The sequence below is a fragment of the Halichoeres trimaculatus genome, unplaced genomic scaffold (genome assembly GCF_033239565.1).
Source record: "Halichoeres trimaculatus isolate MK-OKI-2021-1 unplaced genomic scaffold, fHalTri1.1 fHalTri1_scaffold_16, whole genome shotgun sequence".
Lineage (NCBI taxonomy): Eukaryota > Metazoa > Chordata > Actinopteri > Labriformes > Labridae > Halichoeres > Halichoeres trimaculatus.
Genome location: NW_027437194.1, coordinates 29,276,548 through 29,297,749, shown reverse-complemented (window position 1 = coordinate 29,297,749; position 21,202 = coordinate 29,276,548). Strand labels below are relative to the sequence as shown.

The following is a 21,202-nucleotide window of genomic DNA, read 5'->3' as shown; positions in this document are numbered from 1 at the left end:
GGGGTGTAATAAGCGATGGGAGAACGTCAAAAGGGTGTAGCAAAGGTAAAAAAATGTACCAGCTGTGGTGGCCATTTTAGTGTGTCCAGAGAGGTCTGGTAAGCAACACTATAGGTGATGGAATTTTTTTTTTACAAAAAAAGAAAAAAATGTTGTTTTTTTTTGTTTTTTTTTGCATTATTATTAATGTACTAAAAAATTATGGGCAGATGTCAAAATCTTATTTATTTTGTTTATCATTTCACAGTAGAATCATCATAATTTACTTTTTAATCTTACACTCAAAATTACAATGTGGAAGGGATTGACTTTTTATTTTTACAGCTGGTGGAAAAATAAACATTTCTATATCATTCACGTATGGTTAAAACGAGTATTCATTGGTTTATATGGGCTTTAATAAATTAGTAGAATTAAACACCTGTTTTACAAATGAAAGTTACAGGATTTACCAGTGTTTGGCATCACTTCCCTTGTATTTCAAGGACTGTGTTGTATTTATCATGGCAACACATTCCAGTAGATGGCGGTAATTCAGTAATACTTGCCACAGGCGTTAGCGCCGTGCATTGTGGGAACTGTATGCCAAGAACACCTGTCAGATGCAGACACAGATAGAAACGTTCTCTAGTATCAGTGGGACATCCTGGGATGTATACAGCAGATTTTACAACTTTTTACCAACAAATACTGAATTTGGGGCAAAATAGCAGGCACTACTACTGTCGTACGCGGTTTGTAAAACATCCGCGGGGATCAATGGAGCTGCGGGAGATGACGTCACACGTCCCAGCATTCATCACGCGACCTGTCAACAGTATACGGTCTGGGAGGACAGCTGATCTCACCAAAACACGAGCGGATGCAGAGGAAGATATGAGTCTGTTTCTCTGTCGGTCGGTCAACTTATTGTACACAGCTGCTTTGCTCCAGCACATGGGAGGAGGGAGAGGATTCACCGTATCCCCAGAGATCCCACAAGACGACATGAAGTGGATTAGACTGATTGAAACAGGGGAGAAGCCAGGAGAGAGTGCTAACTTTGGGAGCTCTCAAACAACGGATTCCGTCTGTGGATTGAACAGGTACGGAAAATTAAAGTTTCTAGGCTTCAGTACTGTTAATTTTACTACCTGTCATCTTAGTTATCAGCAGTATTTTTGAACGTGAAAGGCGAGTTGGACCGTGTAGCTAACAGAAGCTAAACGTAGCTAAACGTCTGTTGCTCACTAAGCTACAAGAAATTTATTGTAGAAAAGGGGTGGGAAATATAATTGTGGTGTAATGCAAGACTATACAAGCTTCTGCATTTAAAGGGAGATTATCAGTCTACATATCATAAAGATGCGCACGTATTTTGCTGCATTTATCTGCATTCATTGAGACGAGTTGGCATTTTTAAACAATAAATTCAACCTGGTAGCAGCATCAAAATGTACGCTTGTTTCGTGGTAAGTTACCAGAGATTGTACTTCACAACAGAGGCAACGTTGATCAAGATTTAACGGCTACCGAGCAACCCAGTATTTTGGAGTTAATCGCGACCGTATAACTGGTGACTCTTGGACAAATACTGTACATGTGGTGCTTTGTTATTCGTTATAGCTGACTCCAAAGACGTTAAAAACACTACAGTTGCGTTAAATGCATGATTAAACGATTCGGTTATGTTCAATTACGTTTTGTGTGGTATCATTCAATGTCAATGTGATTAGAATGCACAGCTAATGGTAGCATTCTCTGCTGCGTCTTCTGCCGAAGGGGGATGTACGTCAGAGTGACGTGAGGTACCAGCGGGGTATAAAAGGATCGATCTGGCCTCGTCTCGTTCTTCTCACAGACTCTGGAGGTAAGACCCATTTCGTTGTCTCTTAATTTGATGTAAGCATATGTTGTGTTGAACCTGAGCAATGTTAAACGTGATTTAAGGTGAAATGAAAGAACGATATCACGTATAAGTAAGATTTTGCTGCTCTGCGGTGAGATTTAAAACTTTCTAGAAGCTTCTGTGAGGTGTGTTTTCTGAACTACTTTGATAGTGAAACGATGTTAGCCTTTCTATCAAATAAGATATACATAATTAAGATGGAGTGATACATTTTTGGCGCATTTTGAGCACATTTTGATGACTTTTTATCAGCATTTGTGGGTGGTGCTTCAATGCTAGACGTATGCTAATGTTATGGAAATCTCAGCCTTTGTTCTGTTAGCCCGCTAGCGAGGCCTGCTCCGTGTGTGGTTTTGTGTCCTGTTGAGAGAAATGCTCTGTAGTCTTTACTCCAAAGACGATAATTGTCCTAAATGAAATAAGTTTTATATATGTAAGATATTATGTTACATTTGTGGTGAATTTGAAGAACATTTTGATGACTTTTAGTCAGCATTTGTGGGTGGTGTTCCGACGCTAAACGTATGCTAATGTTATGGAAATCTCAGCCTTTGATCTACATTCAGCCTTTGTGTTAGCACGCTAGCTACTCTGTGCTGTCTTTTGTGTCATGTTAACACAAATACTCGATGAACTTTGATCATGGTGCAGTGGTTACCCTTTAATCAAATAGAATATATATATTGATGAAAGAATTGTACATTTTTGGTACATTTTGAATACATTTTGATGGCTTTTACTCGGTTGGCAAAAGTTGTGTGCATACATATGCTAATGTAAGCTCGGCCTTTGTTCAATAATTGCTTTTTGTTAGCCACGTTAGCCTGCTCTGTTATATTAAGACAAATGCTTGATATTCCTAAACCCAAGTACAATAATTGGCTTCTAAATTAATCAAATATATGAATTTTAGATGCTATGAAACATTTTTGGTGCATTTTGGAGAGTATTGCTTGGTGTGACATTTGCTTTGTGGGTTTAGCTTTAATAATGCTGTGTCATAGCTACTAGTTAGCCACCATGGTGTGCCAGCCTCGGCCTGCTCAGTGCTTGGTTTTGTGTAATATTGAAAGAAATGCTAAAAAGGCTGCCCTTAACACAATTAAGATATATATTTAAGATACTTTGGTACTTTTTTGGTGAATTTAACAAGATTTTTATGAGTTTTACTTGGTTGTTTGGTGTGTTGCTTTTCTGTAATACTGAGAGAAATGCTTGTTACCTCCAAGTACAATGATTGGCTTCTAAATAAATTAAATATATGTATTTTAGACACTATGAAACATTTTTGGTGCATTTTGAAAACATTTTGAAGATTATTACTTGGTGTGATATGTGCTTAAAGGTTGTAGATATGGCTATGCAGTGTCCTTATTCAGTTAACAGAGGTCATAAATAGGACTGTTGCTCTTAGGGTAAGAGGATATGGGCTCTGAATTTCAACATTCAGCATTTGTGTTTAGACAATGATGACAGCATGCTGTTTTTGTGGCTTTAATATTCCTGTAGTGTTGTAGTCTTGTTTAACAGTAGGAAAAATGTTTTTAAAGAGTGAACACAGGATATTGAAATATGAAATAACAATTTGATATTAATATAAATTATTAATGATAGTAGTAATAAACTAATAAATGAATATTCAATGATTTGTCACCATGGAAACCTTCTTCTTTGTTGTGCCTGTTTACTTTCAAATTTGTGAAATAGATATGTCATAAGGATTTGAGCTTAGGCTTCTGGAACTCTTGACAGAGGTTCCCAATAGAAGTGGAACTCTCAGAGGGCAGGCTAGAGCTCTGTTTGTTTAGCTAGTTGTTAGCCACGTTAGCTGTAGCTTTTTTCTCCTTGTTTGGGTCATGCTGAGAGAATAGACTTATTGTGCGAGTGTGTGTGTGTGAGGTTTTCTGCCTTTGTTTTAAATCTTAGCTTGAGCTGTTGATCAATTGTGTATCTGTCCTGATTAGCAGGCCAGAGCTAACTGGAATTTTGTGAGAGTAGATCCATAATGTGTGAGTGATTAAAGTGATTGTTTAGGACTTTTAAAGTTGTGTTTTGTGGCATTCCTGGCATGATCTAAATCTGTATATTATATTTGCATGCATGTTTGATGGCTTTTATTCTCCTCAAATTTTCTTGATTTCTCTGAAATAGTATTGATTTGAAGGCTCCCTACCTGTGTTCTCTACTTTACTCTCCTGAGCTTTTTTGGTGCATCTTGAATTCATTTTGAAATTTATTACTTGGTGCGATATGTGCTTTCAGGTTTTAGATATAGCTATGCTGCGTCAGCCTTTTTTTTCTGTGAAAGCTACTTGTTAGCCACATTAGCTGTAGCTTTTTGCTCCTTTTTTGGGTCATGCCGGAGAATAGACTTATTGTGTGAGAGTGTGTGTGTGAAAGGTTTGTCTGCCTATGTTGTTGTTTATCCAAGTTCAAGTTGTTGATCAGTTGTGTATCTGTCCTGGTTAGCAGGCAAGAGCCGACTGGCATTTTGTGAGGGTTATAGATAAATAATGTGTGAGTGATTAAAGTGATCGTTTGGGACTTTTAAAGTTGTGTTTTGTGGCATTCCTGGCATGCTTTTAATGTGTAGATTAGATTTGCATGCATCTTGTTGGTTTTTTTTTCTACTATTATCTTACTAACTCTTAAATGGAATTGTTTTTGAGATTCCTTAGCTGCATGCTCTTCAGTACTCTCCTGTGCTTTTTGGTGCATTTTAAATATATGTTGAAGGTTATTACTTGGTGTGATATGTGCTTTAGAATTTTAGAAAAAGCTATTCCATGTCAGCCTTTTTCCCTGTGATAGCCACTTGTTAGCCACGTCAGCTGTAGCTTTTTGCTCCTTTTTTGGGTCATGCTAAGAGAAAAGACTTGTTGTGTGAGTGTGTGTGTGAGGTTTTTCTGCCTTTGTTTTAAATCTTAACTTGAGCTGTTGATCAGTTATGTATCTGTCGTGGTTCGCAGGCCAGAGCATACTGGCATTTTTTGAGGGTTAAAGATCCATAATGTGTGTGTGTGTGTGATTTAAGTGATTGTCTGGGTCTTCTAAAGTTGTGCTTTGTGGCATTCCTGGCATGATCTTATTGTGTAGATGACATATGCATGCATTTTTTGTGTCTCTTTATCATAATAATCTTGATTACTCTGAAATAGTATTGATTTGAAGATTTCTTTGCTGTGTGATCTCATACTGTCCTGTGCTTTTTTTGGTGCATTTTGAATATTGTTACTTGGTTTGATATGTGCTTTAGGATTTCAGATAAAGCTGTGCTGCATCAACCTTTTTTTCTGTGAAAGCTACTTGTTAGCCATGTTACCTATAGATTTTTGCTCTTTTTTTTGGGTAGTTCTGATAAAAGATACATATTGATTACATGTACATGCATTGTTTGATGACTTTTTTTCTTCTACTATAATCTTGATTACTCTTTAATGGTATTGATTTGCAAATTTCTTGGCTGTGTGATCTTATGCTCTCCTGGGCTTTTGATTGGTGCATTTTAAAAAACATTTTGAAGATTATTACTAAGTGTGATATGTGCTTTTAGGTTTAAGACAAAGCTTTGATGTGTCTGCCTTTTTCCCTGTGAAAGCTACTTGTTAGCCACGTTAGCTGGAGTTTTTCGCTGTTTTTCTAAGTCATGCTGAGAGAAAAGACTTATTGTGTGATTGTGTGTGTGAGGTTTTTCTGCCTTTGTTTTAAATCTTAGCTTGAGCTGTTGATCAGTTGTGTACCTGTCCTGGTTAGAAGGCCAGAGCATACTGGCATTTTGTTGAAGTTATAGAACCATAATGTGTGAGTGATTAAATTGGCATTTCTGATGGCTATTTATTCTCCTACAATAATCTTGATTACTCTTTAATGGTATTATTTGAGATTCCTTAGCTGTACGCTCTACTGTACTCTCCTGAGCTTTTTTGGTGCATCTTGAATTTATTTTGAAGATTATTACTTGTCGTGATATGTGCTTTAAGGTTTTAGATATAGCTTTGCTGTTGGCCATTTTCCCTGTGATAGCTCCTTGTTAGCCAAATTATGTAGCTTGTTCATCTTAGTTTAAGCTGTTAACCAGTTGTGTATCCGTCCTGGTTAGCAGGCCAGAGCTTACTGGCATTTTGTAAGGGTTAAAGATCCATTATGTGTGAGTGATGAAATTAATTGTTTGGGACCTTTAATGTTGTGTTTTTTTGGCATTCCTGGCATGATCTAAATGTGTAGATTGGATTTGCATGCATTCTTTTGTGGCTTTTTATTCTCCCATTATAATTTTGCTTACTTTTAAATGGTAGTGATTTGCATATTCCTTGGCCGTGTGATTTTATGCTCTATTGTGCTTTTTGGTGCATTTTGAATACATTTTCAAGATTATTACTTGGTGTGATGTTCTTTCAGGTTTTAGATATAGCTACGCTGGGTGGTCCTTTTTTCCTGTGTAAGCTACTTGTTAGCCACATTATGTGGCTTGTTCATCTTAGTTTAAGCTGTTAATCAGTTGTGTGTGTGTCCTAGTAAGCAGGCCAGAGCAAACTGGCATTTTGTGAGGGTTAAAGATCCATAATGTGTGAGTGATAAAAGTGATTGTTTGGGTCCTTTAATGTTGTGTTTTGTGGCATTCCTGGCATGATCTAAATGTGTAGATAAGATTTGCGTGCATTTTTAGTGGCTTTTTCTCCCAACAATTTTCTTGATTGCTCTTAAATGGTATTAATTTGCAAATTCCTTGGCTGTATGCTCCTTTGCTCTCCTGTGCTTTTTTTTTTGGTGCATTTTAAATGTATGTTGAAAAACTTTAACCTGGTGTGATATGTGCTTTAAGGTTGTAGATATAGCTATGCTGTGTCTGCCTTTTTCCTTGTGTTGGCTACTTTTTTAGCTGCATTATGTAGCTTTTTGCTCCTGTTTTGGGTAATGCTGAGAAAAAAGACTTATTGTTGTGCGAGAGTGTGTGTTAGGTTTGTCTTCCAAATTTTTTTTTATCCAAGTTTAAGCTGTTTATCAGTTATGTGTGTGTCCTGGTAAGCAGGCCAGAGCTTACTGGCATTTTGTGAGGGTTGAAGATCAATAATGTGTGAGTGATGAAATTAATTGTTTGGGACCTTTAATGTTGTGTTTTGTGGCATTCCTGGCATGCTTTTAATGTGTAGATTAGATGTGCATGCATTTTTGATGACTTTTTATTCTCCCACAATGATCTTGATTAGTCTTAAACTGAATTGATTTGCAGATTCCTTAGCTGTGTGCTCAACTGTACTCTCCTGTGCTTTTCTGGTGCATTTTAAATACATTTTGAATACATTTGATGACTATTACTTGGTGTGATATGTGCTTTAAGGTTGTAGATATAGCTACGCTGTGTCAGCCTTTTTTCCTGTGTTAGCTACTTGTTAGCCGCATCATGTAGCTCTTTCTCCTTTTGGGTATTTCTGATAAAAAAAATACATATTGTTTGAGAGTGTGTGTGAGGTTTGTCTTTCAATTTTGTTCATCTTAGTTTAAGCTGTTAATCAGCTGTGTATCTGTCCTAGTTAGCAGGCCAGAACTAACTGGCATTTTGTGAGGGTTAAAGATCCATTATGTGTGAGTGATGAAATAAATTGTTTGGGTCCTTTAAAGTTGTGTTTTGTGGCATTCTTGGCATGATCTAAATGTGTAGATTACATGTGCATGCATTTTTGATGGCTTTTTTCCTAAAATAATCTTGATTACTCTTCAATAGTATTGATTTGAAGATTCCTTAGCTGTGTGCTCTCCTGTACTCTCCTGTGCTCATTTTGGGCATTTTGAAAACATTTTGAAGATTATTTCTTGGTGTGATGTGTGCTTTAAGTTTTTAGATATAGCTACGCTGCGATGGCCTTTTTCCCTGTGTTTTAGCTCCTTGTTAGCCATGTTAGCTGTAGCATTTTGCTCCTTTTTTGGGTAATGCTGAGAGAAAAGACTTATTGTTGTGTGAGAGTGTGTGTGAGGTTTGTCTTCCAATGTTGTTCATATTAGTTTAAATTGTTAATCAGTTGTGTATCTATCCTGGTTAGCAGGCCAGAGGTTACCTGCATTTTGTCAGAGTTAAAGAATCATAATGCTTGAGTGATCAAAGTGATTGTTCGGGCCTTCCGAAGATGTGGCATTCCTGGCATGATCTTAATGTGTATTGGATTTGCATGCATTTTTTGTTGCTTTTTTTTCCTCCCACAATTATCTTGATTACTCTTAAATGATATTGTTTTGCAGATTCCTTGGCTGTGCGATTTACTTCCCTGTGCTCACCTGTGCTTTGGAGACTACGACTGCTGCATTTCTGCGATCTTCTGTTCCAGGACACACACATCTTGACACTCATATATCTCTTTAAACCGACACACACCTAGACTAACTGCTAATCTGCACACACTTTAATTGATTTTATACACATCCACTCAAGCAGACACACACAGACACACACACTCACACACACAGACACACACACACTTGCCCTCAGCCAAGGTAAGTTAAAACATTTCTACATTGTAATGTTAGGTGAAGCGTTGCTACGTGAAGCCTTGTGAGTATGATTGGCACAGATTGACTGGTGTTTTCTCTGTGAGCGTGGACTCAAAAATGTTTCTTCCTCTTCCTGTTCAGATGCCTAGAGCGAAAGGCCATCGGAGGGCGTTGGCCTTGAAGAGGAAGAGGGCAGAGGACCACCCCTGGACTGCCCTCGAGCCTGTCCCCGAGTTCGTTGCTCGTATGTGTCAAACTTTCATTTCAGAATGTTCACTGATATGGTTTGGATGTAATGTCCCTTAATGATGTTCTGACAAACTTCAATGTCCTTTACAGGGCGCGGTACCGGGTACCGCCACCGAACGCGGAGATGGCCAACCTCTGCACTGACCCACCGGAGCCGCAAGTTGGTCACTCCAGCGCATCGTCCGGACCAGAAGGTATGATTTTTGTTTTATTCATCCAAAAATTGCGGCGAGTAAGGTGTCTGTTGGTAGGTTTCTCCGTTGTTAAAGAACGTCTGTGTTGTTGCAGCTGGTGTTCGTCGTTGGAGACTCCCACCTCCGGGCCATGGTGGACGGCTTCGTGCCCATGCCGGTAGGTTCTCTGTCCTTTGCTTTTTTGTCTGTTCCAGGTGCATCGGCAGCCGAGCTGAGGACAGAGGCCCTGCACGCAGACGTCCCGTGGACCCCCGACGCCGTCTGCGTGCTCGCCCCGAGCAACAACCTCACGGCCAGCCGGACGGTTGGCGAGGCAGCGTTGGACTTCGGTGCTCTCCTGACCTCCATCGCCAGCCGCTGGCCCAAGGTGTGTGTTTGATTCAAGTTTTTGTTGTTAATCGTTTGGTTTTGTGTCAGAAAAGCTGGTGTGAGCAGCCTTTGTATTATCATGCACTTATTTTGGAGAAATTAATGCGATCTGCTGACAAAGTGTTTTTTTTCTGTAAGGTGTTCGTGCTGGACTTCCCTCCACGCCTGAACATCCACCCGGGCCTGCAGTTGGCGCTGCGTCAGGAATTCCACCGAGTCGCAGCACGCATGGGTACGTTTCAATCGAGTTTTTCTGCAAAATCTGAGATTTGAGAATTTCATATGTGCTAAAAAACTGACGGCATGCATGGATGAACATTTACATGTAAATGCATGCGTTAATGTTTACTTCAAGTATTTAAGTATTTTTTTGTGTGTGGTTTGTGACACTTATTTCAGGTTTCCCTTACGTGTCTGTGGCTGAGCACCTCCCCCTCCATCGGTTGGAGCTGTGGTGCCCCGACGGCGTAAGTATTGTCCTAAAATTTACACAACACTTTATGTGACACTAAAGAAAACATCCAGCTAACAAAGTGAAATGTCTGCTGTGTCTGACTGTTTTTCAGGTGCACCTCAGCGACACCGATGGGACCCCTGTGCTGGTGGATCTGCTGTGGAACGCTGCTGTCCAGCAGCTGACCCAGCGTCCGCCCTCGCCCACGCCCGCGGTGTCCCGCCGGACATCGCCGCGTGCCACGGTGTCTCCCAGGCTAGTTGTGACAGGTCACCTCCCCGTGACCCGTCACAGCGACCCCTGGGAGTGGACTGTGGTTGGAAAGGAGGACAAGGTAAAGTGTTTTTCTGATTGGGTGTGTAGAAGTTTGTGCAAAGCCTGCATGTGAAGTTTTTTTTAAAACAATGTTTGTTTTTTGTTTTGAAGGCCGGAACACCTGCTGTGGTTCGGCCTGTCATCCCGCCCAACCCTGTGTGGTTCAGCGGTGACATGTTGGATGCTATGGAGAAGGTCAGTCCTTCTTCTGGCTCCGGCTGCATCGCTGAGCCACCAGCTGGCCAGGTAAAGTGCACACAAGCCATATGACCAAATAGTTGGTAACACAAGTGGTAAACAGCTGTTATAAAGGTTTGTTTTTCTTCCTCTAGGCTTCGCGTGCGAAGCGTCGGCCACGAGGTGTTGCCAGGAAGCGCAGTGGAGGAAAGCGGCAGGTGTGTTTTTATTTTATTTTTTGCTGGTTTTGAAGAGTGACCAATGCGGTGTGATATATGCTTTGATAAGAGTTGCATCTTGATCTTTTTTTTTTTTTTTTCCATGTTTTCCTGTTCTTTATAGGTGGCGGCAACACCTTCACCTGCCCAGGAGACCGTGTCTGCCTCCGGCCCCAGTCCGGTCCCGCGCCAGGTGCGTTTTTGTTTAAACATATTATGTGACTTATTGTTTTTACACCTGCATTTTTCCGCCTGGTTTGTCATGCAGTTAAACTGAATTTTTGATTTGTGTCAGGCGGAGGCAGCAGCCCAGGAGTCCGTGGTCCCGGAGGTCGTCGTGGAGGAGACATCGCTGGAGTCCGAGGTGCAGCAGGTCGTCGTGGAGGAGGTGGCTGCGCCGTGCCCTGCTGTCGCCGAGGGAACCCAGAGGCCCCAGAAGATCAGCAAAGCTAAGGACCACTTTTTTTCTTCTGCTTGTGTTTCTGATGCTGGGTTAGATTGTGACAGTGGTGATGTAGCAGCAGAGGCTAGCAGAGCTGGGAGGCCAGTCAGGGTTGTGCGCGGGTCGTTTCATCAGGCTGACGAGCGCTTTTTTTACGGAGGACAGCAATGTATGGCTATAGCTTTGGTCAGCTTAGCCAAACACACGCTGAGCAGTGTGTTTTCCTGGGACAGACGTCAGCTTGATCGCGCGGTCATTTGTGGCGACGAGTTGTACAGTAATTTACGCGATCGAGGCATCTTCAACCACGTGACAAATCTGCTCTCTGTCCCAGATTTGCCACAGCGGTTGATGATCGATGATGCGGTAGTTCGCTTTGTTTTTGGCGACTCGGCGTTCGGGGATGTCGGCGTGACCGAGGGTGAACACATCGACAGCGGTGTGTTCATCAGTTTGCGTGACGGACTAAACAGGATCTTGGGTCAGTACCGCACATGTCTTCTGACGATGTGTGGCAACACTTCTGCCATCATCTGTGAGGATGGACGGTTCGCTGTGGTGGACAGTCACTCACGCGGTAACGAGGGCTTGTTACACTTTAACGGTACAAGCGTGGTTTTGCATTTTGCGTGCCTGGATGACCTGCACCACTACATCTGTCGCTTGGCCGACAGTCTCAGTTCGAGGGAGAAGCTCTTTGAACTGTGTGGCATCAGTGTCCATGTGGGTGCAAGTCCAGTGCTGCCTGGTGTTTCTGTGGAGGGTAGGGTCACAGGGGTGACTGCTGCTCCAGCACCAGAGTGTAGTGTTGTGTCTGAGCGTTGTTTGAGTTCAGATGTTAGTCCAGCACTGTCAGGCGTTTCTCTGCGGTCTTATGCCAGTGTGTTGAGCGGCGGCTCACCGGCAGGACCGAGCGTTACCGGTGGCAGTAAGTGGGGCATTTCTTCTGACACTTGTTGGTCGAAGAAATCAAGGCGATCCGGCTTTCGTTTTAGGTACGATGAAGATTTCCCTCCGCTTGGTCTTAGTGCGTATGCAGATATCAGTCCGGTGCTGTCTGGTGTTTCCGTGGAGAGGCGGGTCACTGAGGTGAACACTGCTCCAACACCAGAGTCTAGTGTAGTCAGTGAGGACAGGTTCAGTGATGTGGTTTCTGAAGGCAGTTGCGAGCCTGAGCTTTGTGTTAGTGTAGATGCGAGTCCAGCGTCGTCAGGAGTGTCTTTAGCTAGCGAAGTTAGCAGTGTGTCAGCAGCAGAGAAGCCTAGGATTTCTTCTGGCCCTCGTGTGTCAAAGAAATCCAAGCGTTTTGATGTTGGCGAGGCTAATTTAGATGTTGAGTTTGTAGATACTGTTAAAAATGCAGATCTAGCCTTCCATCCTCTCAGTGTAGATGTCTGCAAGGCTGTGTGCAGTAGTTTTAACTTAGAGTTTGTGAAGACTGGTGGACCGGTGTCCACGCGTGTTGGTTTGTTAGGGGTTCCTTGTAGAAATGAGAGGATCGTGGCTGATGGTAACTGCTTCTTCAGAGCCATCTCTCAGGCTGTGAGTGGTTCTCAGAAGCACCATCGTAGGGTTAGGCTCGCCGTTTGTAAACATCTCCAGCGGAATGCTAGTCATTATTCTAGTTTGATTAGGAGTGAGTACTCTTCAGTGTCTGAGTACATTCAGCAGTCCAGGATGGCAAATGTAAATTCTTGGGCCTCAGAGGTGGAAATTCAGGCTACAGCAGATATGTTAGGCGTTAGTGTTTGTACGTTTTATGATGGTCATTGGTTAAAGTACAGCTGTAGCGGTAGGTGTTTGTCGACTGAGTGCATTTATTTAGAGAATATCTCGGGGAACCATTTTGAGAATGTAGTTTGTGTTTATGAGCCTGGACTGCAGAGTTGTTATTGTTATTGTAAAGTCAGTGAGGTTTCAGGTTACAGCTTTAGGTTTAGATGTCAGGAAGGTGTTTTTGGTAGGGAGGAAACAGCACTTTGGTGCAATGATGCCATGGAAGTTTCAGATTTAGGTTTAGATGTTGAAGAGGATGCTGTAGAGGATGCTAGGAAAGTAGAGTCAGGTAGGCGGTCTGTATCATCGCGGTTTATCAGGCGTAAGGAGTGGGCACAGAAAATCAAAACAGAGCCATTTAGGGAGAGACGTTTGATGAGGTTAAGAGAGACATATCAGAAAGATGCGAATTATAGGGAACAGAAAAAGGTTAAGAGTGTTGAAAAGTATAGTGAAGATGCGTCACACAGAGAGAGGGTTAAAGATTTGAGTGTAGGCAAGTATAGAGATAGTTCTGAGCATCGAGAAAGGGTAAAAGATTTTAGTGTTTGTAAATACAAAGAAAATATGAAGCATAGGGAGGAAGTTAAAGCCAAGCTTAGGGCACAATATAGAGGCAGTGAGGAGCATAGGGAGAAAGTTATAAACAGGATTATGGTTAAATACAGGGATAGTGAGGAGCATAGGGAGAAAGTTAAAGATAGGAGTAGAAAATTTAGTAAGCGTCAGTATGGTAGTTTAGAGCACAGGCAGCGGGTTATTGGTCGCGTTAGGTTCAGCAGGAAACAGGGGTTCGAACAGTCTAAAGACTTTGGTTTTGTTATGAATCAGTTTTTAGAGCAGGTTAAAGATGGACCAGATTTTGTCTGCTGTGTTTGTCACAGGTTGTTGTTTAGAAATCAGGTCGTTAGTTGTGACAGGGACACTTACAGCAGAACCAGCAGAACAGCTGAACTTGCTGAGGCGTGTATCAGTGAGTGTTTCCTGCATCAGTGTAGTGAAGGGTGTGTTGTGCCGTGTCAGTTTGCGGTTTCTAGGGGTCAGCTGTGGATTTGTCACTCCTGCCAGGCTAAGATTAGTAAGGGTGAGATGCCAGCTGAATGCTGGATCAATAACCTGGAGCTGGATCCCATTCCTCCTGAACTGGGATGCCTGAATAGTTTAGAGCAGCATTTAATCGCGTTGCATATTCCGTTTATGAAGATGTTGGCACTGCCGAAAGGGGGGCAGAACGGAGTACATGGACCTGTGACATGTGTTCCAGCCGACATCGTGCAGTCCACTCGCGTGTTGCCCCGGTCCACTATGGAGGGGTCGTTAGTACAGGTTAAGCTGAAGCGTAAACTGACATATAAAGGGTATTACGAGTATCAGTTTGTTGATACTTTGCGTGTAAGACAGGCGCTAGAGTATTTAAAGAGGACGAATGCCCTTTATGCAGATATAGAGTTCAATGAGGACTGGGTTAATGAGTTTTGTAGGATAGAGGATGAAGAGCGGGAAGAGGCAGAGTCTAGTGAAGATGAGGCTGTTGTAGATCAGGACATTGTAGGGCAAGGTGTTGTGGAGCACGGTGGTGTTAGTGCTCAGGGAGCTGATCAGGTTAGAGCACAGGCTGAGTTTGTTGAGGGAGATGTAGAGGAAGCTTCAGACATAATACAAGATGAAATGTTACATGACAGGCAGCAGCACTGCATGTTTCAGGACACTTGTCTTATGCCTGTTGATCTTGGTCAGGAAGCATTAGATCAGTATTTTGAGGATATAGTCAATATTGCGCCTGCAGAGGGAAATTGTCCGGTTAAGATGCTTTCTGACCAAACGAATGAGGCTAAATGTTTTCCCGTGTTGTTTCCTCGAGGTGATAAGACCTTTCATGACATTCGATCAGCTCATCTGTCGCTGACGCGCTATTTCAATAATAGAATAATGCATGCGGATGGTCGTTTTGCGCATAATGTAGAGTACATTTTTTTTGCGCAGTACATGTCGGAGTTAGATCAGGTAATGTCGAATGTTTCTGTGGCGTTGCGTAAGGGTAAAGTAGGTCAGAGGTCTCAGCGAATCACACAGGGTATGTTGAAGGATGAGGAGGCTTTGAAGCAGTTGTTAGAGTTTGATGATGGGTTTAAGTTCCTGAGACCTATTAGGGGGACTCCGGCATTTTGGCAGACTGTTCAGAAAGAAGTGATGGCTTGTGTTCGTCAGTTAGGGATCCCGACGTGGTTTTGTTCCTTTTCGTCTGCTGATATGCGCTGGCAGAATCTGCTGACCAGCATCCTGAGGCAGGAAGGCAGATCGCAGACGGTAGAGGATTTGGAGTGGGCAGACAGGTGTCAGTTGTTGCGTCGTAATCCGGTAACGGCTGCGAGGATGTTTGATTACAGATGGCATTGTTTTCTGAAAGCAGTTCTCATGTCTCCCGCTGAACCAATTGGCAAAATCGCCGATCACTTTCATAGGGTCGAGTTTCAGCAGCGCGGTTCTCCTCATGTTCACTGTTTGTTTTGGATCGAGGGCGCCCCCAAAATTGGTAAGAACACAGATGAGGAGGTAGTTGCGTTTATAGATAAATACGTCTCGTGCGAGTTGCCCTCTGACGATGACGCATTATTGGACATTGTGACATCGGTTCAAACACACTCCAAACGACATGCCAAGACTTGTAGAAAGTCAAAGAAGAGCAAATGTCGTTTCAATTTCCCAAAACCAGCTACGAAGCGGACATTTATTTGTCACAAGAAAGAGTGCAAATGTGGCGGGAAAGATGCATATAGCACAGAGGAGAGATCTGCTTCAAAAAACATGCCAATCTGTAAATGTTTTGATGACGACAACGAGATGTCCAAAGAAACAGCGGGGGCAATTTTAACAGCTGTTAAGAAAGCTGTTGAAAACGAGGTGCCTCCTGCGAGTGTTGATGAGTTGTTTGTGAGTTTGGGCATTAATCAGGACATCTATGAGCAGGCTTATCGGCGTTTAGAGAAAAAGACAAAGATAGTGTATAGGAGAGAGGTAAACAGTGTTTGGGTGAACCAGTACAGTAAGAAGTTGTTGAAGTGCTGGAACGCCAACATGGACCTTAGCTTTGTCACTGACGCCTACGCAGTCGTCATTTACATCATTTCGTACATTACGAAGTCAGAGAGAGAAATTGGCCTTTTATTGAGCAATGCCCAAAAAGAAGCCTCCAAAGAAGGAAATCTCTCTGCTAGAGAAAGCTTGAAGAAGCTGGGGAGTGTATATTTACACCACAGAGACGTCTGTGCTCAGGAGGCAGTGTATAGGCTAACGTCCATGCATCTGAGGGAATGTTCCCGAAAGGTTGTCTTTGTGCCGACAGGGAACAACATAGTCAAGATGAGTTTACCTCTCAGTGTTTTGCAGGAGAGGGCGTCATCACATGATCTCCGCTCGGATGACATGTGGATGACTAGCATAGTGGACAGGTTCAAGAACAGGCCCGATGATGACGTGTTTAGCAACATGTGTATGGCGACGTTTGCATCTGAGTATCGTGTTCTCCCCAGCACTCAAAAATCTGAAAATGCTATTAAACTGAAAAACAATTTGGGCTTCATTCTGAGGAGAACACGATCTCAGTTTGCTGTGGTTCGGTACATGCGTTTTAACTTAGAGAAGCAGGAAGAGGCTCATTTCCAGAGTCTGTTGCAGTTGTTCCTTCCTTATAGAACTGACTCTGAGCTCAAACCTGAGGGCTTTGAGCTCTTCAGTCAGTTCTATGAGGACGGGGAGGTCAGGTTTAGGGACGGCTCCGTGCACTCGGTGCAGGCTGTGGTCGAGGAGAACAGGGCCAAATTTGAGTTTGATTGTCCGGATTTGGAGCGAGCTCAGGAGATTGCTGAGCTGCTCGGTGGTGTTGATGAGGATGTGTGGGGTGAGTTGTGTCCTGAGCAGGAAGCAGAACGCATTGAGTGTTTAGAGGAGAGGAGGCAGCAGCAGGAAGAGGAGATAGAGGGAGAGCAGCTAGTTGAAGGTCTGGAGAATATTCCAGATTTGATGGGTGCTGCTAGACAGGTTGTTAGGTTAGAGAAGAACAGAAACACCATGTCTCGTAGCGAGGGTTTGTGTTTGGTTAGGTCCCTGAATGAGACACAGTTAGCTGTTTTCTACAGGGTGAGACATTGGTGTTTGCAGAAGGTGATGGGCAAAAACCCAGAGCCTCTGCAGGTATTTGTGACAGGAGGAGCAGGAACGGGGAAGAGTCATTTAATCAGGGCCATTCAGTATGAGGCAGGGAGGCTTCTTTCAGCACTTTGTCATCAACCAGACGATGTCACAGTTTTGTTAACTGCTCCTACGGGCATCGCTGCATACAATTTAAATGCAGCCACAATTCATCACACATTCGGCATTGGAACACATGCTAGTTTACCTTACACCCCTTTAGGTGAAGAGAAACTAAACTCGCTCAGAGCTGAATTGGGTCACCTCCAAATTCTAATCATCGACGAGATCAGTATGGTTGATCACATCCTGCTGGCTTATGTTCATGGTAGGTTGAGGCAGATTAGACAGACAGGCGACTTTTCCCCTTTTGGCGGTGTGAGCGTGATAGCCGTTGGTGACTTCTATCAGTTGCCTCCTGTTAAAGGGAAGCCTCTGTATAGCAGTCCCATCGGGGTGGATCTGTGGTGCAACTTTAGCATAGTGGAGCTCACAGCGGTAGTTAGGCAGAAGGATAGTGTGTTTGCCGAGTTGTTAAACAGGTTGAGAGTGCGTTCCAAGGACACACCCCTGTTAGAAACGGACGTCCAAATTTTAGAGTCACGCGAGACCGGCGAGGAGAGCTCAGCCTTGCATATTTTCCCGACAAATATGCAAGTGTCTGAGCACAATCTGGAGCAGCTCTTTGCCTCGTGTCCTGATTATGTCACTATTGATGCTCAGGACTACCAAAACAGTAGCAAAACAGGCAAATTGGAAAAGATGGCCGGGCATCATAGAGCAGCATCAGACACGTGTTTGCAAGAGCGGCTGTGTTTAGCGAGGAACGCGCGCGTCATGTTGTGTAAGAATGTAGATGTCGGGGATGGTCTGGTCAATGGAGCATGTGGCACCGTCACTCACATTGAGTTTAAGAATGTGAAAGACAAGTTTCCTCAAACAGTTTATGTCAAATTTGACGATCCTAGAATTGGCTCACAGAGGAGGAAACAGCGTGCACATGCAGCAGTAGAATGCAGGGATTCTACTGCTATTGATCCAGAGCAGGAGAAGGCGACGAAGTGGGGGGGTTTGCGTGTTCAGTTTCCTCTTAGGTTAGCGTGGGCGTGTACGGTACACAAAGTGCAGGGGTTGACGGTGGACCAGGCCGTGGTCTGTTTTAAGAAGGTTTTTGCACCCGGGCAGGCGTATGTAGCACTTAGTCGAGTTAGGGCTTTGTCGGGACTGATCATCAGGGATTTTAATGAAAAGGCCATTTTCAGCAAGACTACCATCAGGGAGGCCTTGGAGGGCATGCCTCCATTTTTGATTGGACAGCAGAAACCTTCATCAGATGCACCCAGCTTCTCTGTGTATCTGATGAACGTTCAAAGTTTAAGCCGCCACTTGGTGGATCTGGTGTCTTGCACGCAGCATTTACAGCCTAACTGTATTGCTGTCACAGAAACGTGGCTCACTGCACAGTCCTCATTGGACAGTGTTCAAATCGACGGTTTCACTTTCCACAGTCGTCCTCGTGGTGTGTGTTACAGCAGCAGCAGCAGTCACGCCAAATTGTTAGAGCTTCAGCAGCTAGAACATGGTGGAGTTGGTTTGTATAGTCAAGACCAATTGGACTGTGACGTTCTGCAGGTACCCGATTTGAATCTGGAGTGTTTGGTGTGCCTGTTTCCAAAAGTGAACATAGTTTTGGCAGTGATGTATTGTCCACCATGTTATCCAAATTTAGTACTGAAAGAAAATCTGGGGAAGTTACTTGATTGGTTAAATCCAATCAGTAACACAATTGTAGTAATGGGAGATTTTAACGAAAACATCATGAAAAACTCATCCATTTGTAAATTCATGGGCACTAAAGGATTCATGCAGCATGTGACACAGGAAACCACAGAGAAGGGCACTTTGATTGATCATGTCTATGTTAAAACAGCACAGTACGATGTGGAATGTGCAGTGATGCCCACGTACTTCAGTGATCATGAAGGCATTCTGTGTAGTTTTAGAGTTAAAGATGATCAGGGGCAGGTAGATGTTAGTGTAGGTGAGTTAGAGGAGCTTTTTAGTGCTGAGTTTAGTCTAGGTGATGATTAGTGTGGTTGGTTTGGCAAAGGAGGCACACAAAGGATTCACAGTGGCAGTGTGAGTTCTTTGTCTGAGTCAAACACAGCTACATCGCTCTGTCAGGGTGCAAGTATTGGTGTTTTCGCGTTAGTTGTGTTTATCTATGGGGTATAAAGAGGAAACTGGACTACGGCACAAAACTGCGACCATGGTGGAAGCCAAAATTCACACCATGAACAACGCAGCATACTACACACCAGTCTGCCCACTCACAAAATAAACACCATGTTAGATTTTAGAGGTCCATTGTGCTTTTTGTCTACATTTGTATATTTATTGTATTTATATATTTATTTATTTACGGCGAGGTTTTAGAGTTATAGGTATTTGTTGTGAAAATTTTGTATAGTTGTAATTAAAGATTTAAATTGTAATTATGATGATGTGATTGTTCATAAAATAATCATGTCTCTCATGATGGAAGTGTTTGAGGAAAGGGTTTTTTTATGTTGATCATGTAGGCAGGCGTTACAGATAATCATGTTATGGTTGTTAGTGTTTTAGCTGTTAGTCTTTGCTTGCTGCACATTAACTGTCACTTTCTTTTTGTTTTTAAGTGTAAATATGTGTTATTGAGTGTATGTTTGAGTTTAGTCGTGTTAAATCTTCATAAGTTCACTTTCAACAGTTCAGATGAAAACTGTTTGTTTGCGAACATGAAGTAAGAGCAAATCTGTTCTGGCACCACAAGGCTCAGACTCCCCATTCTGCATGCCTGACTGCCAGGACAGGACAGCTTTAAAAAGAAATAGTTATTATTGTAATTGTTGTCATTTTCCATGTCTCCTCCTCCCCTTTGTGTCTTTCAGTGTTGTGTTTTCTCTCTCTCTGTCCCTCTGAAACCTAATACAACATTCTGATCATGTAGATATGTGTTTAGAGTTAGTTTAGCTGGCTCAGATAATTTTGTTCTTAAAAGAATCTTTGTGTCTCTGAGGTAAACTGTCTGGTGAAAGGTGCTGCAGTGATCCCCAACCTCCTCACCAGCAATGGATAAAGGATGAAGCTGCGAGAGACTTATGGATTCACAGCAACACATGTATTTGTTTTGTCATCAGCTTAAGTAGTTTAGATGAACTGTCGTCAAAGTATTTATGTCCATGACATTAAAATGTAAAAAGTTAAAGATAAAAAATTGAAGATATCTTAATGTTAGTTTGACAGCAAGGAAAGAATGAACGTCTAGATTCCTAATAAGTGTTGGATGAATTGTAAAATAAAATTATCGTTTTATTAATCTTTCTGTTGTGTAACTTTTTTCATAGTCCAAAGAGAAATCACAAGTAAAATGTCTAGACACGATTAAGTATCTGGAAATGCATTTGAGCAAGAAAGCAGACATTTAAATGTGAAACTGTTTTTCAAAATAAATTGTATAATGCTAAACATCAGTGTTGTCTGTCATGCTGTTGATAGTTACTCAAAATGTTTTCCATGTAGTGTGATAAAACAAAGGTGAGTGATGACTGTTCTCCTGGTTTACAGTGTAATGTAGGTGGGTCAAACTATAAAGTGTCAGCTGAGTGAGGATGAGAAAAGGTGAGATTTCACTGTCTTGGTGCCACACCAGTCACCCAGATGTGAGTCCATTAAAAACAATTCTGTCAACTTAGTCTAGTTGAAAATTTAAAAGTTCTTGATGACTTGGGTATAGAAGAAATGATGTTCCTTGTTAAGTGTATTTTTGAAAAGAAAGATTTCAATTTTACAAGTGATGAGAATTTTCAATCTAAAGTTGCAGGCATCAGCTTCAAAGTGGTGAAAGCGTGATTGATGTGATGAGAAAAAAAGTATCTGTAGTCAAGCACCTGAATGTGTTTCATTTGAGAATTGCCCATTCATTCAACCTCATCTCACCCAACGGTTTTCTTTCACATCTATACTAAGCAGCCTTGTAGAAAAAAATGGCTGCAACCAGAGACAAAAAACTTCATTTCAATGGCTGCAGTTAGTGTTAAATTGTGGTTTTTTGTTTGTTTTTTTTTTTAATAAACAGTATCTTCAAACAAACAGTGTGCATTCACATGCAAGATCAAAATTCAATAGAGACCCTCTCACCTTCTCAAAGTTACACTAATGTGTGACGCTGCAGCTGTGAGTAGATCAGCAGTACGTGGACTTTAAAAACTCTAATCTACATGTTTCTGCTAGTTGTTTCTGATTAAAATTTATCACAGTGCCCTCAGGGCAACAGCCCTGGCTTGCCTGTTATAAATGCCATTTTACTTTCACTGAATTTTTTGATCATCTGGTTGTGTTTTAGTGGTTATTGGTGGGTGACACTAGAGAGCACATTTTGGCATTTTTGGAGGCCTCAATTTGATCATA

At 42.3% G+C, this 21,202-nt stretch overlaps 2 protein-coding genes across 5 annotated transcripts in view; one reads left to right on the top strand and one right to left on the bottom strand.

Moving 5' to 3' along the window:
• Positions 1-21,202, bottom strand: part of mmp17a (matrix metallopeptidase 17a) — a 198,326-nt gene that overhangs the window by 104,124 nt on the left and 73,000 nt on the right. The gene's annotated exons all lie outside the window — the stretch shown is intronic.
• Positions 869-20,039, top strand: LOC141805519 (uncharacterized). 4 transcript variants are annotated; one of them, XM_074690616.1, is made up of 13 exons: positions 869-1,085; positions 1,762-1,849; positions 8,123-8,374; positions 8,513-8,615; positions 8,711-8,814; positions 8,909-9,181; positions 9,322-9,415; positions 9,583-9,650; positions 9,750-9,971; positions 10,064-10,198; positions 10,285-10,347; positions 10,472-10,540; positions 10,643-20,039. In XM_074690616.1, the coding sequence occupies exons 4-13, from the start codon at positions 8,513-8,515 to the stop codon at positions 18,842-18,844; spliced, it is 9,333 nt and encodes a 3,110-aa protein (XP_074546717.1). In that variant the 5' UTR covers positions 869-1,085; positions 1,762-1,849; positions 8,123-8,374; the 3' UTR covers positions 18,845-20,039. The 4 variants fall into 4 exon arrangements, with proteins under 4 accessions (XP_074546717.1, XP_074546715.1, XP_074546718.1 ...); XM_074690614.1 differs by having other exon boundaries at positions 8,123-8,615; XM_074690615.1 differs by lacking the exons at positions 869-1,085; positions 1,762-1,849 and adding an exon at positions 1,913-2,013 and having other exon boundaries at positions 8,123-8,615.

Coding starts and splice junctions, on each gene's coding strand:
- LOC141805519 (XM_074690614.1), top strand. CDS start 8,489: ATGTTTCTTCCTCTTCCTGTTCAGATGCCTAGAGCGAAAGGCCATCGG. Junction 8,616..8,710: donor TGTCCCCGAGTTCGTTGCTC/GTATGTGTCAAA, acceptor TGTCCTTTACAG/GGCGCGGTACCGGGTACCGC. Junction 9,651..9,749: donor AGCTGTGGTGCCCCGACGGC/GTAAGTATTGTC, acceptor ACTGTTTTTCAG/GTGCACCTCAGCGACACCGA.